This window comes from Aedes aegypti, chromosome 3 (genome assembly GCF_002204515.2).
Source record: "Aedes aegypti strain LVP_AGWG chromosome 3, AaegL5.0 Primary Assembly, whole genome shotgun sequence".
Lineage (NCBI taxonomy): Eukaryota > Metazoa > Arthropoda > Insecta > Diptera > Culicidae > Aedes > Aedes aegypti.
The window spans coordinates 316,664,279-316,681,418 of NC_035109.1; the positions used below are offsets into that span (position 1 = coordinate 316,664,279).

At 39.2% G+C, this 17,140-nt stretch overlaps 2 protein-coding genes across 2 annotated transcripts; one reads left to right on the plus strand and one right to left on the minus strand.

Moving 5' to 3' along the window:
- Positions 1 to 28: 28 nt before the first annotated feature.
- LOC5580243 (cytochrome c oxidase assembly factor 5) lies at positions 29 to 1,586 on the plus strand. The gene is made up of 3 exons (XM_001662377.2): positions 29 to 273; positions 328 to 429; positions 1,425 to 1,586. Exons 1-3 carry the CDS (start codon positions 169 to 171, stop codon positions 1,464 to 1,466), a joined length of 249 nt encoding a protein of 82 aa, XP_001662427.1. The 5' UTR covers positions 29 to 168; the 3' UTR covers positions 1,467 to 1,586.
- Positions 1,587 to 4,559, minus strand: LOC5580244 (oral-facial-digital syndrome 1 protein homolog). Its single transcript, XM_001662376.2, has 2 exons — positions 4,009 to 4,559; positions 1,587 to 3,956 (listed from the first exon to the last, which is right to left on the minus strand). Exons 1-2 carry the CDS (start codon positions 4,163 to 4,165, stop codon positions 1,630 to 1,632), a joined length of 2,484 nt encoding a protein of 827 aa, XP_001662426.2. The 5' UTR covers positions 4,166 to 4,559; the 3' UTR covers positions 1,587 to 1,629.
- Positions 4,560 to 17,140: the final 12,581 nt, after the last annotated feature.

Here is a 17,140-nt window from a genome sequence, read left to right on the forward strand (position 1 = left end):
GTTGCGCTTCTGCGCCGTGCGCAAGGCAAACTGTCAAAACATTGTGCAACTTTTCGGAGTGTTTGCCATCATTGTGCCACAATCGGCTGTTTTCCACAAGAAAACCGTATAATTTCGTCAAATTCATATATTTTGTTTCGTTTCATCCCACCCGAAACCGCTTTTAAAATGATGCGCTACGAGGGAACCCAGAAGCTGGCGGACGAATCGGCCTGCGCCCGAGTTCGAGCCGATTTGAAGATGTGCCTGCTGCAGAGCGATTGTTGCAAGAAGGTATGGACACAAATTTTGTTTAGGTTTAGAGTAATTATTGATTCCGAATTGCAGGAACGCAAACTTCCCCGCGAGTGCCTGTCCCGCCAGGATGGATCCGTTCCGGACGAATGCTTTGCCCTGCGGAATACATTCTTCGAGTGCAAGCGGTCACTGGTAAGTACAGTGATTCACATTCATATTCGTACCGGGCACTGTTCAAGTTGGTAAAAAACGTTTAAATGATCCATGAAATTTAAAATACATTATCAATGTTGGCCATATTTGTCAAGTGTTATTCGATAATCATTCTTCTTCTTCTTGGCATTACGTCCTCACTGGGACAGAGCATGCTACTCATCTTTTCAATGAGCACTTCTACAGTTGTTAATTGAGAGCTTTCTTTGCCATAGTTGCCATTTTCGCATTTGTAAATCGTGTGGCAGGCACGATTATACTCTATGCGATAATACTGTATGCCCAGGGCAGTCAAGGAAATTTGAGTAAATTGCCTTACATAATAAATGGACACACCTACAGTGAAAGCAGCTGACAAATGACAAAAACTACAAAATCGTTACGTTTCCTAGCGAAACTATCGTGGTCAGAGGCATTCAATTGACATTTTTCTTTCCGACATTCGTTCGATCGCTAGTGTTGTAAATGTTTAAGGGAAGTGCTGCCGAATATCAGCAACAAATGGCCAAATTGCGATTATGCCAAACGACCGTTATGCCATATGGCATTATGCCAAACGAGGTAATCCCACCTTGCAGGGACAGGGATTTTAAATTTTATCAGTGATTTTACCTTCTTTAAACTATTATGTTAAAATTTATCACATAGAAAAGTTATGGCGTCACGAGCAACTAAAGCGTCACCAGAAATCTTTTCTGAAATTGTTCCTTATTTGGAAAATATGCTGTTTTTTCATATTAAACTGGTGCACCAGGTATTTAGGCTAGTGGTACATTCGGGTTAGTGTTGCAGAACCTTAAGTATTGAAGCAAATTTTGAGCCTAATAGATTTTAGAATACCACCGATGATGACGAGACCATGATAGGTTTTTACCTGACACATTTTTACCAACTTGATGCGAAAACATTGCCCTGTACGAATATGAAATCGAGTAACTTCTTCATAGCACAACATGATTTGGTATTTTTATCAGCTTGACAACCGGCAACGATTCAGGGGACCAAAGGGATACTGAAGGGTCACCGAGCGGTTAAATGTATATTTCGCTTTTTCAGTCTTAAGTTAGAGTAAATTTTGCGTAATACCTGCTAGGTGATTGTTGTAAATTAAAAATTCAAATTAGTTCTTAAAAAAATATTGTATAAATTTTATTGTATCCGATATCCTTACAACTAGATCTAATTCCAACTGCTGTCAGACAAAGACCGCTTTCCGGTGGAAATATCTTCGAGGATGTCATTCACGCTATCGTCTCGCGCTATCGCTTGCCCATCATTCGATTGACTGTCCCCACTGACATTCAAATCGCTCAGCGAAACCTCCGATTCCAAGTTGGCCGCCAAGTCCTTTTTCGTTTCCCCAATGGGAAAGTTTCTTCTCGTGTACTCTAGCAGCTCCTTAGTGCTGTCCAAATTCACCGGTTCGTCTCGTTTGCTCAAACATCCCTCGCTCAACTCCCCATCCGATAGGCCCAGTTCCGCTCCACTTGAGAGGTCGTCCAAACTTTTTGGAGCTCCTTCAGTTTGGCCCTGCTCGATCGTTGGTTTCACGTTGTACGTACCGGTTCGCTGTTTGTCCTGCTCGCTGGAGGACGTCGATTTAGTGTAGGTTTTACTCATCTGATCGAGCTTTTGCAGGTTCTCCTCAATACTTCGCTTCAGGTTTAGGGTGTCTTTGGCTAGAAGGTCGCTTAGTTTCGAATCGGTTGGCAGCTTTTGCGGTAATATAAAGCGTGGAATATGCGAATCCACTAATTTCGGCTTAGGGATGCTTGATTGATCCACTGGAGTTGTCTTTGGGGCTTCGTGATCCAAACGGGCACTTTCCAAGAGGTCTAAGTTGGGACTGGTTGGTTTCTTGGGTTCAACCGTAGGCGGTTTCAACGTAGCAGACTCATGCGCTTCCGTTGTGGTGTTAACAGCAGCATCGGCGACTTCGTGCTGGTTCTTCAAAGATTCAAAAGGAGTTTTGGAGATCTTCGATCGTCTCAGGTACTTATGCGGATCAAAGTTCTTGAACGGATTTTCAAAGTTTCCCATCTCCGGGAACTCTTCCACATGGGGATGATAAGTCTGATTGATAACTACATCCTCCGGTTCATGTCCGTTCATCCCCATCAACTCCCGCTGATTCAGTTCCAGCTTTTCGTCATTGTATTTCTGCCAAATCTGAACCTTCTCGTCGTTCAAGCGCCGTTTGTCTTCGCGCTGTTTCTGCAAATACTGCTGAAACGAGCGGTTGATCTTGTCGCTTTCGCCTTCCAGGTGTTCTATCGTCGCCTTGGCATTCCGGATGATCGCTTGTGTCTCGTCTTCGAACGTTGCCAACAGTTGTCGCTCCACGTCCTGCAGCACCAGTAACTTCTTCTCTTTCGTCTCTGCTGCCTTCAATGAATGAAAGTATTTACTCTGACGCAGCTCGTGCTTCTGTAGATCATTCTTCAACGTCACTAATTTCTCGTCTACGTTTCGTTCGTGCTGATACAGTTGATTCAGTTTCTCGTCTATCTTCTTCATGAAATGAAGACTTTCCTCACTTTCGCTTGCTTGGTGCGCTGGTTTTGGTGATCTCTGAATCTCCCTCGGTGCTGACATTTCTCTGATTCGTTCAGATAGCACCCTTTCAAGTTTGGATTTGTACTCCAACTCAGCCTCGTGGAACTTCCTCTCGTACTTTGCTTCCAGTTGTGTCTTCTCCTTATCCAACATTTTAAGAACTTGCTTTTGCAACTTTGCAACGTACTTCTGACCATGTTCGGTTGACTTGAGCTCATTCAGAAAATCCGTATAACTCTTTTGCTCTTTCAACTCTACGGGTTTGGTCGGTTCTTCCACCTTGGTTGCGCTGGCCACTTCCCCTTTCTCCGTCTGAATTTGTAGCTTCACAATCAGATCCTCGAGTGTCTTCGAGTACACTTCCAACCGACTTACCATCCTCGTTACGCTTTCCGTGCAAAGCTTCAATGAGGTCGATTCTTCTTCATCTCTATTACCTTCCCGATGAAGTTCCTCGACTCGTTCAATGCTCCTACCTACAAGTTTCATTCTCTGCAGCAACTTCTCCACGTTTTTGTGCAGTTTGCCCATATCCAGTTCATCGACCAAGTTCTTGGTGGTCTCGCGCTCGCTTTCTTCCTTCTTTATGCGCTTGAACTTTTCATCATATGCCTTAACCGATGCCAACAATGACTTCACTATTATGTAAAGCAGAGACTTGCCACCGTCTTTACTCATCTTAGCTTCGTACTTTTCCACCAACCCTGAGAAGTGTTCCACTCCCAGGGCCTCGAAGATCTCTTTCAGCTCCATTCGGTTCAACCGAAAGTGCTTCGACTTCCCAAAATCGGGCAGCGTGTTTTTAAACGGAACTTCGTTGCTAAACACCGACAGCGAAAAATGGCAGTTTTGGGCGTACAGGAACTCTGCGACCAACGTGTTCAGAACCAGAACCAACGGTGACAGAACGATTCCTTGATGTGTCTGCATCTTCAGACTTATCTTTCGGCCTAAAGAATATAGTTTTAATTTAATTATAATGAAATATTTAATGCATCATACCCATTGCCGTTCGGCTGATTTGGTCGATCAAATCCTTCTTCATCTGCAGTTGCAAGTTCGCGTGGATGCCTTGCTCTTCGATCCAGTTTTTAATTTGCTGTCGAAACTCGGAGTTTGTGATGTTCTCCGGGTCCATGAAATCCTGAGCATCGTTCATTTTGGATTTCGGATTTGAATTGCTGACCTACCCAAGGCTTTAAGTAAGGCTTGATATCTGAAACTTTTGTTTTATGAATTAATACAGTAAACAGTGTATCCTGTTTGTTTATGCGTCCTTGGATGCAGTCGGTTGCCATGGCAACGATAGTGCTAAACCAGGAGTTCCAGCGGAACTCGCTAGCAACATCAAAGACAAGTCTTTATTCACTTGTATGCAATTATCCTTGTATCCTTGAAGCGATACTGAAGTAGGGTAAGAAGGGACAAGATGAACCAGGGGAAAAAATAGGTCGGTGTCATTTTAAAGCTTTTTTTATATGCTTTGGTAACAGGAATATTTTTATTAGATGATAAATATATAGCTACATGAAGGCTATGTATTCGTTTTATTATTTCTTACATTTCCTTTTTGTAATACAGAAGACTTCCGTTTATGGCAACACTATCGATATTTTCAGTTGCCAGAAACTTAACCGTGCCAAAATTAATTATTATTAGGGCTCATTCATTTATTTCATAACGCTGAAATTGGCCTTTTTAGACACCCACCCACCCCCTTGTAACGCTTTTTGTATGAATATTATTAAATTTTTGTATGGACCGTAACATCGTAGGGACTCCCACCCACCCCCTCTAGCGTTATGAAATTTGTGAATGGGCCCTTATGCAATTATTGACTCAGAAGAGTATCATTTAGATCAGCGGTTTTCATATCATGCTCCGCGGAACACTTGATGCTTCGCAAAGTCTTAGCTGGTGCTCCGCGACAGTTTATTTTCTAAAACAATTCATAGATAAATTTCTTGAACAACTCCAGATTTTTGTTGCCTATCAATAGCAGGAAGAACATTCTGAATATTCTCAGGAAAAATCTCCTGAACTAACACGACAGTTTCGATGACATAGTGTCCTACAGAACCTAGTAACATCATCTGCGTGAATATAGTGCCAATTTACGACATACCCGCTTTACCAGGTTAGGCGTGATTTTGTCATGGAACGCATCACCAAACATTGGTTACTCTCAGATCTCTACCTTCTTCTTCTTTCTGGCGTTACGTCCCAACTGGGACAAAGCCTGCTTCTCAGATAAGTGTTCTTATGAGTACTTCCACAGTTATTAACTGAGAGCTTTCTTTGCCGATTGACCATTTTGCATGTGTATATCGTGTGGCAGGCACGAAGATACTCTATTCCCTGGGAATCGAGAAAATTTCCTTTACGAAAAGATCCTCGACCAGCGGGATTCGAACCCACGTCCCTCAGCATAGTCATGCTGAATAGCTGCGCGTTTACCGCTACGGCTATCTGGGCCCTGTACTTCGTCTTCGACACATTGATGTGCAGTCCGATTCGCCTAGCTTCAGCCCTCAGTCGGATGTACGTATCCGCCATCGTCTCAAAGTTGCGTGCAACAAGATCAATTTCGTCGGCGAAACCAAGTAACTGGACGGACTTTCTGAAAATCGTGCCACTCGTGACTATCCCCGTTCTTCTTATCACACCCTCTGAAACAATTTTGAACAGTAAACACGAAAGGCCATCACCTTGCCGTAACCCTCTGTGAGATTCGAAGGGACTCGAGAGTGTCCCTGATACTCGGACTACGAACATTATTCGTTCCATCGTCGCCTTGATCAATCTTATCAGTTTGTCCGGGACCATAGCTGTTCTCGATCGATTGTATCATAGGCCGATTTAAAATCGATGAATAAATGATGTGTGGGTGCATTGCATTCGCGGCAGAATTTGGGAGAGTACCTTGTAGACGGCGCTCAAAATTGTGATCGCACGATAATTGGGTCCTAAATTTTTTAATGAAATCTTGTTTTTATTTAATAACACGAAAAAGCATGTTACTGTAACTACTTTAGCAATTTTTCCCGCTCAAATAATGACTATATCATGTTTAAACTTTAATTTAAAAATTTGGTCCATAAATGAAACTTGACACTTTTGATCATGTTTGACGTTCGCTTAGTCGACAAAAACACCACAGGGGTTTTAGTTCGACCACTGGGGTTGTTCTTATCTGACATTTCGTAAGGGACACGGAAAACAAAATACACCCAAAATTTGTGTTTAAGCCAAAGGATGTGACAAAATCTAAAAAAAAGGTTTTTTGGGCTTAAACCAACGGAAAACATTAGAAAATTGAGTAAACATGTGTTTTTGGCCTAAACTTAAGCGTTTGGCACTAAAATTGGGACAGGGCTTTAGGACCCTATTGGCGCAATTCAACTTGTCGCCTGTTTTTAGATGTGACACACAACACATTCCATCCACTCCTCCGGCAATACTTCCTCCTCCCAAATCTTGGAAATAACCCAGTGCAGCGCTCTTGCCACTGCATCACTATCGTATTCTAGCAACTCGCTCTGTAGTTGGTCCACTCCAGCGGCTTTGTTTTTGAACCGTCTAATCTCCGTTTCTACCTCTTGTAGTTCTGAAGGCGGGAGTATTTCGTCGTCCGCGCATGCTCCCAAAGTTATTTCCGTGCCACCTTCGCTACTGGCCACATCACCATTAAGGTCCTCGTCGTAGGGCTACCGCCACCTTTCGATCACCTCACGTTCGTTCGTGAGAAGATTTCCGTCACAGTCTTTGCATATATCGACTTGTGGCACAAAGCCTTTGCGCGAATGGATAAGCTTCTGGAGAATAAACCTCAAAATACCCGGTTATTTACGAAAAAGTGTCGATTTCGATGGAAATTGCAAACGATGTCCACCCCACAGATGTGGATCAGTGGAAGAGGAGGTTCCTTATTATGGATCAAAACACTACAACAGCAATTTATCTGCGAGGTAAACGAACGGTGTGCTAGTGAATGCATACGTTTTGGCGTTTGTTTCGGAATCGTCTTATCTTTGATTCATAACTGTGGTATGGGTTTCAATGACCCACAGTTATGAATCAACGCTTCTGGGAATACGGTAGACATTTTATTTCCTACGGTTGGAAAAAAATATGCTTAAGCATATTACAATTGATTGTGGTTCACGTAGGTAAAATGTGTTATACGTAATTGAAACTCTATTTGATGAGATATTCTCGTTTTAATCCAACTCTGATCCATATCTGTGTGCTATCCATAACTGTGGGGTGACTGTACCTCGGATGTTTTTCCGCTAGAGTTCAGTATTTGGGTTATATTTTCATAATCGGAAGGTTTGAAAATATTCCATCGGTGTAATTTTTTTCCGCTTTTAGCTATTTTTTCATATACAGCCCATGAAAATCAGCTTCATTCAAGAATTACTACTCCAAATTTCTCGAGTTTTATATCCATCGATTCTTCAAAAGTTCATGAATGTTCCACAACAGTTGATACCAGTTGAATGTTCCTCGAACATATTTTCAGAATTTATTTTTCCTATGTTAAGCATATTTATAATAACTAGAACTGGGTTTCAAAAAAGGTTTGAAGAAAAATCTTTTATGAAACGGTAAGCCAAAACATTCTCCGCAAAAAGTTTCATATGTTTGCATTTCCCAGACAACCAGAAATCGCATGAAAGTTCACGTTACAACTCGTTTATTCATACTAATTACATCAAACCCGCAAAACACCGTGGACAAACTCGTCAGATTGATGAGCTTCCTCGCATAAAACACTTCTTTTCTGAGTTCATTTGTACATTTTGTTTCGTCTCGTACACTCGTACAAAGTAAGTCGAATCAATTCGTAGCAGCTGTCAAATCATCATTTGTTATCATAAGCTAAGTCGCATAAGATCACAGGTTAGTTCTGTAGAATATTTATACACTCGCATTGTATGTTATTATTCATCACATAATATATGCACGCATATCGCCTCCACTTTTGTACGTAGAAGGCCTTTTCGCGACATCTTATAAGTGAAATGTTGCACATACAAGGCCTCCAGGTGATTTCGTTATACGTACATTTTGGTTGTCTGGGTTATTATCGCTTATGCCACTATAGGAATACATGTGCCTATAGTAGCACTATTTCTAATTTCTGTTCCTATAGTAGCACTAGCATCACGGCGTTGGCAAAATACTAATCTAAACCGTATTTTTACAAAGCTTTTATATTTTTCCTTCAAAGTGTGGATCAAAAGCTTTCGTTTGATGTAAAAAAAGTACTTAATTCATTAACTATTTCGTATAATAAAAAATAGTTTCTCTCAGTAGTGCTACTATAGGAACAATAGGTTAACTATAGGCGTAAGGGAGCTCAAATTTTAAGCAAAACTAATTATTTCGATCATTTTTTGAACAAAATCAAGCTGTGTATCAATGGTACTTAGATAAATAGCTCCTGACCTTCATGTCAAAAAATATTTTGAAAAGATTCATAGCAAAACGGCCGTAAAAAGCCACTAGTGCGACTATAGGGGACTGTCCACTAAGGGAACACTGACCCTACTGTATGTCGAGTTATGGAAAAACGAGTAATGGAGAGTCGACTATAGAGCTTGAGTTTGAGCTTGCTTGAGCTCGATTGGCCGCCCGTGGATGCTACTCCAATATCGCCAGATTAGCTGCACTTACACAAGGAATCAACCGAATGACTGCTTGGGACTAACAGGCAACCTCAGTGTATAAGTGCTGGTGATCTTCTATTTTTTAGGCGACAATGGTGCCTGCCACGTCAGAATGCAGACCAATGTGGGGAAGGGGGAGGAAATGATGTTGCACTTATACTGGCCCACTGTAGACCGTGAAGTCCGACTGCATCTACACCACTGCAGTTCATGCGGGAGTGTATGGATTGGGGGAAAGGCATGGCATAGAGGCGTAAGGAGCGTGGATAAATGGAAGCGTTAGGGAAACGGTTTCTTGTCCGTCTCTGGTTCTAGCGTTTGCTATGAACGAATAGTTTGAGTGTGATAGGTATATTTAGAATGGAAGATAGAAGCAAGTGAGAGATATATAACTACAAAGTACGAGGAAAAGGACGGGCCTGAGATTGAACCCATGACCTTCTGCTAATGAGGCAGAAGCGGTAGCCATCAGACCACCAACCCCGTCTTTGTGCTGAGTCGACTATAGAATAGAAAAAGAATCAATGCGATAATGTTCGAAAGCATTTACGTGGGATTCTGGAAATTATCACCAGGCTTCTGGATGTACCCATGTTTGACGAAGTGAACTAAATAATATTCTTGAAGAAAACCTATCCGACGAATGCCAGATTGAGTTCTCTTTTTCATTATGATTACTTGAACTTGGCAAATTCATTTAAGTTTTGTTCTCTTTTTTATAGTCATTGGAGAACTTCAAGGCGACCCACAGTGCGTTGAATGTATGGAGATGCGGGACAAAAATCAAAGCTGGAAGATCAAGCCATTTGAACACCTTGGTATGGAAGAGAAAGTGGTTTCTGGTCAAAAGAGCTACAATTTGCATAAATGACATATAATATACGCATAATCGCAAAAGTGTCCCAAACGCCAATTTCATTATTTTCCAAGAAAAACCTTGCAATTTGTTCTTTTATTGTTCATAATGATGTAAAAACTTATTTGCAAACATGTATTTTCTCACTCGTAGCTGCAAAAGTGACTTATACGCCTTTATGCAAAAAAATCGCATTTTTTTATAATTTTTAAGTTTTTGATATACAATTTGAATAAAATCTTGGAAACTACATTCCAAATATATAATTCTAAGCATAGACTTGCTCTGGTGTAATTTCTGATTGAGCCGAGACCACATAGTGTTGCAAGATTTTCGGATTTTCTATCACAAACAACTCATTTTCATACTTGTGCTTATTGAAGAGTATACCTAAAAATACTCAAAAATCTCGAAGAGTTGCAGGGAGTTGCAGCTGTATCTTTTAGACCTCTTAGAGGACACTCTAAGAAACATGTCTGTGCGTGATTTAGGGTGGAACTCGATGGAACTTTTTTTGAATCGATACCCAAAGTTACTTGTTAGTATTTCATATGTTTGATTTCATAGCCAACTCAACGTGCCAATTTCTCATATTCAAAGCTAAAATTTGTGTTCTTATCCCATCAAATATACTTTATCAACCTTCAGACATGTTCTCTTTCAAATTTTGATTGAATATATTGGTTTCAACTGTTTCCGTAGTAGTTGAAAGGAATGATGAAAACATGCGACAAAATTTAGTTTTTTTTTGCTACTCCGACGACTGTCACTTTCGACGCTTGTTGTAGTAGTTTTTGTGCTTTGTATAGCTTATCAATACTTGTTTCAATATCTGATGGTATCTATAAACAATCGTGGATGCTTATTATCGCCGGATAAAATAACTTGAAAATTGATTTTTGTCTGGAGCAACGCACTGTGCGACCTTGATAAACGTTCAGTTTCGTTGTCCTAAGTGAAGAATTTGTGTATCTTTTCTTCAAGATGTTTGAGAAGTTGTTCGCAATCATTCCGGCAATACACGACAGTCTCCTTCTTTTGTGATTTCACATCTCCTGCCTGAATCTATCAAATTAGAAAATACTAATCACGATTAACGGAAGCCTTTGATTCCTTACTTGAAGTAAAGAGGCTTCTTCTATTTGCTGCTCGGAATTTTGTCTAAAACTAAAACTGCCCTTTTCGATGCAATTTTCATATTTGGCGACAGTCCAAATCCCACTTTCTTGGAAAAGAGTTGTAAATTAGGGATTAATTCTTCATTTTGTTCTTAATAGCAATCATATGCAGTGAAAATGATGGTATACATAATGAACTATATATAATGAATTTTGAATTTCCATTATGAAAAGATTTTCGACCAGCGGGATTCGAATCCATGACCCTTAGCTTGAAAGTTCTCACTGCCTTTTCAGTCTTATCGGGGTAACATGCAATAAAAATCAACACATTATTATTTCTTAGTTTTCAGCGTATTTTATTTTAAACTTTTCGATTTCTTTCAATTAGCTATAGATACAATTTCATGAGCGAATATAGAGTTTACATACATTTTTTCTGTTTTCCCTCTGATCAAACTACTTCCCTTCAAACTGTCAGTAAGGCCTTTGGCCGAACAAACTTTCCAATGTAGATATCTACTTATTGAAAAAAAAAATCTAATTTTCATCTTATCTAGTTTGAATTTCTTCTTTGCTCTTAGCAGTAGTGGTTGAACCCTAAGACGTTTCGCTTCTCTACGAGTTGCTTAAATTTTAGAATTAGGAAAATTACTTTACTAACCTATCGTCTACCCAAGCATCTCTCTACGTCGTTTGTCTACGGTCGAAATTGGTTGAAATATGTACAGTTTAAGAGTGAGCAGTGGCGGAGCGCGTTTTATTAAAATTATGCTATTATAACTGATATATGTTTTGTTGGCTTAAATTTTTTCCTCAGCTCTTCAGGCTTTAAGCGTACTACTAATATTGATGAGCGCTACGCTTTCGGTGTGGTGTGTTTTTGTAATTGGGAAGCGTTTCGCCTTCATTTAGTAGTTATTATATATCACAGCAGTTGAAATTTTCGTCGGTTATAACATTATTTTATTTTTTAAGTTATTATTACGGCATATATTGCTGATATTGGCTTGACATGATTGCAATGATAAAGAATTTTCCAATTGCCAGTGGTGTTAAACTAAGAGCTAACTGATGTCCGGTCTAAAACGGGTGAAATGTTTTGCGATTGAGCACTTTGCGTTAAGCGTTTGCGGATTTTCAATTTGTTTCCATCTATATGTGACGAATTTATTTTTTTTTATAAAAATATGATCCTCAGGTAAATCACAATTCTGCTTTTGTTCAAGTTCAATACTCGATTAGTGGCTGTGCCCTAGTATCTACGCTAATCTAGACCGCGATCGATCGAATTGATTTAATTGCTATCCTATGCGTTTAGCGATTGGGAAATTGAAAGAAAAAGAATGGAAATTTTCTCCTTCTGATAGATGTTATTACTGTGTAATTTGGCTCAATTGGATGAGTTTTATTTTCTATTTATTAATCCAATTTTGAAGTGAAAAATGTGTGGAAAGTTTTAGAAATTTTTTGTTACCAATGGTGCTTTTTTAAATATTTTATTTATTTCTACACTTCATGTAGAAATAAGTAGCTGATGGACGTACCAATTTTGACGAAGTCAAGCTTCCTTCAAGCAAAAGAAGTTCAACAATTCGTTCATAATAAGGTTGAGATTAAGTCTCAATTTACTCTGAAAAAAATCCTTTTAATGAGCTGAAACAGTAATATTCCAATTTATTATAACTTCCATCACGCTCTTGTTGGACGAATTGCTGATCTTCTGAGTCGACTAAATTCTTTTCTAAGCAATTCAACCTACGGTGTTGGGTCTTCGTAATAGTTATTTTTTATCAATCTACAATTTGAATTTTGAATTCCGTGTGGGTATGTAGGTATCTGATGTGGTTTGTGTTGTACTGTGTGCATTACATTAGACCTGTTCAATTTTCCCATTGCTTTATTTAAAATGATGTTTATAAAAACTCATTTCAATGTGGCATATCATCGTATCAACATAAATATGGCACATATTGAAATGAGTTTTCTGTTCGATAGTTTCTTTTGGATATACTATTTTCTGGATGTCCAGTACTACTAAATCTGTTATTTCACTCGCACAACATTGTTAGTGCTCGAAAATACTATGAAGCTTTATGGAAGCGTCTTCCCTTGTAGCTCTGCTATTCATGAAAACTTATATCCTTTGGTTCAGGTAGATTTTTTTTTTCTAAACGGTAGTCAATGTTCTCTGGTAGTTATTGGAAGTACAGGTCGGACTTGATTATCCGGTGTATCGATTTTTTTCATTCCGGATCAGAGGCGCGTCCACGTTCGAAACCGTGGGTAGCACAAACGTTGGCAAATATTTTGTGCACAGGAAGCTAAGCATTTTTTAACCTTATGGATTCCTAAACTTGAAATTGAAAGTTACTTTATTTGAGGGCCTCAAACGCAAAGGATACCAGAAAAGAGACCTTAAAGGAATCAAAAAGAGGTCGCAATGAGACCAAAAGAAAACATAATAGGAGCCAAGAAATTAGACTTTAATTCTTTATGCCATCAGAGCAGATATTTCTCTAGGATCTAAGACTTTTTTGAGATTTCCTCGTGACATTAGGACAAGTATGATTGCTCGTATGTGTTTTTTCATGATTTGCTATAGGAATTTAATCTGAAATTATTTCAGGTATGTTCAGATATTACTTCGGAATTTCATAAAGGTTCTAAAGTTTTTCACGAATATTCCTAGGGAATTGGTCCAATAATTTTGCTAAGGATATCTAAAGAATTCAGTCTGAATTTTCCCAAGGAGTATCACAGAAATCATAGACATTGCTCCAAAAATGATGTGAGAAATTTTTCAAGATAGTTCGTATTCCTCCAAGATTTTATCCAGTGATTCATCCATAGATTTCTCCAAGTTTCTTGGTTAAAACATCTTCTATAATTCAATCAATAACTTCTCCTGCCTCTTAGGCAGCGTCCATTTATTACGTAACGCTAAAATTGGAAATTTTTGACCCCCTCCCCTCCTCCGTAACGCTTTTCATATGAATAACTTCAAATTTTTGTATGAGCCGTAACGCTTCAACCTACTCCCCCTCCCCCTAGAGCGTTACGTAATTTGTGGATGCCGCCTTATAAGTTCTAGGGATTTCCTTTAAAATTGTCTTTCCGAATTTACATAAGATTCAACTAGAAATTTTTTTGAAGATACTTTCAGAAATTGCTCCAGAGATTCCTTCTAATATTTCTACAGAAATTCCTGCACTAATTCTTTGAGATTTTCTAAAGTAAGTCTTGAAAGTTTTTTTGCCTTTTCTTCCAGGAATGTCTCAAAGGAAAGGCCAAGAATTTTTTTTTTCTCTGAAACATAAATCCGTGAGTTATTTTTGGAGAAAATCTTAAAGTAACCTTTGAGAAAACCTACGAATGTTTTAAAGTTATCCTTAATGAACAAGGACCTCTGAAAGAACTCCTGGACTTTTAAAGAAGTTTTGGAAGATTTCATAAATAATTTGATGTGATAATCGAAAATAAAAATCAATCATATCTCTGGATAATATTTCACAGGATTTTGTGAAGGAATTTCTCGATAAACATTGGACAGAATCACGAAATAATTTTGTGCAGGAATGATTGGAGGAAGTATTGGGAAAATAATTTCTGAAGCTTTTTTCCTCCGGGAATCTGAGACGAAATTTTTGAAGAGCCTGTTGAACCAACAATTTTGCATTAGGATTCAGTTCTTCTTCTTCTTGGCATTAACATCCTCACTGGGACAGAGCCTGCTTCTCAGCTTAGTGTTTTTAAGAGCACTTCTACAGTTATTAATTGAGAGCTTTCTTTGCCAAAGTTGCCATTTTCGCATTCGTATATCGTGTGGCAGGTACGATTATACTCTATGCCCAGGGAAGTCAATGAAAATTTCCATTACGAAAAGATCCTGGATCGACCGGGAATCGAACCCAGACACGTTCAGCATGGCTTTGCTTTGTAGCCGCGGACTCTAACCACACGGCTAAGGAAGGCCCAGGGTTCAGTGCAAACAGAATAAGGAAAAAAAAAACTTTAGAGACGATACGAGTAACTGACACTGAAGAAGACTGCAAGTGGTAGTCGAAATACGCGTATCTGTCAAAGATAAGCATTTAGGAGCGAAATTAAAAGGTATACGGTACTCCATCTACTTTTATGTTTCTCTATTGAGATTCTGCTCAGAGGATTCGAACATTAATTATAGAGAGACCATTTTGATTAAAACAGAGACTTTAGATAGTGTAAGTGTACCAGTTATGGACATAGTGGTTCCCTATTTCGCAATACATGATTACTTGAATATCTTCAAATTTTGAAATGTTTTGTGTGTTGTAGTAGTAAGATTTATGATATATCTTGATGCTAAAACATTCAAAAAGATTAAAAATGTTAAAGTTATCGAAATTTCACTTATGGCCAAATAGGGAATCACTATGGCCATAACCGGTACCTTCCCTACCTTCCATAAAAGTAGAAACTTCTTAAAGACTTGCATTGAGGCGAAGTTGGCCTTCATTGAATGAAATGTGTATGCGCCATGATTGCTGCTCATCCATATCACGGTTTGCATTCACATAGCTGGCAAGTGTACTTTTGACATTTGTGTACATTTAGTGATACTTTTTCGAATCGATATGAACTATGAGGACTAAGATTTATTACTTTGAAATTGGGAACATATACAGGGTTTGTCTGTGGAATTTTTAGGAAATCATCCATTGATTCATTCACAAATGCCATAAAGTATTGCCCCATTAGTTTTTCTAATGATTAATGAAGATTCTTGTTACAATCCTTACAGCTAATTTTCAAAGATTTTCACTAAAGGTATCCCCAATCGTTCTTCACACGAGCTAGAATTTTTTGGAGGGTCATGCACAAACCATATCTCGCTTCACTAGGCATGAGGAACAATGAAAAACCCTTGGGGTTTATTCACAAATTTAATAACGCCAAAAATGGCCATTTTCAACACCCACCCACCACCTATGTAAGAATTTTGTCAGAATATTTTACGAATTTTGTATGACTTGTGACATCTTGAAGACAACCACCCACCCCCTTCAGCGTTATGAAATATGTGAATGGGCCCTTATCGTGTCTTCCATTCTCTATAAGAATAAGTACGATGTTGATCGAGTTTGTATGCATAATGAAGGGCGAACACGAAATTATTGCGACACCGATAATATCATGCCAATTTTCTTATAAAGTTGAGAATCAAAAAGTTATAATGTTCATAATGATTAGAATCAAAAGTTAATTGATGGAGCCTTGAGTGTAAAATTGAAGGCATTTTCGCTTGATGCCCTTCATCAAAGTCTTTACTGTGTCATCCGGAACAAGTTTCTCAGTTTTTTCCCACTTTCTTAATATGTCCTTCTCGTCTTTGACTGTCTTCTTGCTCTTCCGAAGTTCCCGCTTCATTATTGCCCAGTACTGCTGCATCAAGCGCAGCTCCGGACAGTTTGGCGGATTCATGTCCTTTGCAACAAATTGGACAGAATTGGCCTCATACCACTCCAGGACACTTTTAGAATAGTGGCATGATGCCAAATCTGGCCAAAATAGAGGAGGTTCGTCGTGCTGCTGCAAGAACGGTAAAAGGCGCTTCTCGAGGCACTCAGATTTGTAGATCTCGCCATTTACTGTGCCCTTTGTCACGAAAGACTCACTCCTCAGTCCGCAAGAGCAGATGGCCTGCCAAATGAGATATTTGGAAGCGAATTTCGACATTTTCTTCTTCTTAAATTTTTCGTCCACATCGAACTTGCTCTTGCCGGTGAAAAACTCCAACCCCGGAATTTGCTTAAAATCGGCTTTTGTATACGTTTCGACGTCCATCACACAGCAGCCATATTTTGTCAGCATCTTCTCGTAGAGCTTCCGTGCCAGAGTTTTAGCCGTCGATTGTTGCCGCTCATCGCGGTTTGGGAAGTTCTGTACCTTGTATGTAGGTAGTCCAGCTCTCTTCTTTACATTTTGGACGTAGCTCTGCGACATGCCGATCTGTTTAGCCAAATCACGGCTTGAGACGTTGGGATTTGCTTTAATCATCCGCTTCACCTTTCCCTCCGTCTTTTTGTTCTCCGGTTCCGGTTTTCTTCCAGCTCCTTTGCCGTGGTCCAACGTCAACCGCTCCTGAAACCGCTTCAACACTCTGGAGACGGTTGAATGGTGAATGTACAACATTTTTCCCAACTGCCGGTCCGACAGGTCAGGGAAATTCCAGGTGTTTGGAAAGAATTTGTTCCCGACTCGCGTTGGTTCACCTCCATTTTCGTTGAATCAAAAAACACGACTTCGAGTTTGACAGCATGTATACAATACACATCAATAAGGAAGTGTGCAAAATTTGGTTGATTTTTACCCAATGGTAGAAAAGTTATGCCCTGTTGAATGTGTCGCAATAATTTCGTTTTCGCCGTTTACTTTACTGAGTATGTATATCATCATTTGTACTAATAGGAAAGTTGTTTGTTTCATTTTTATGAAAATGTTGA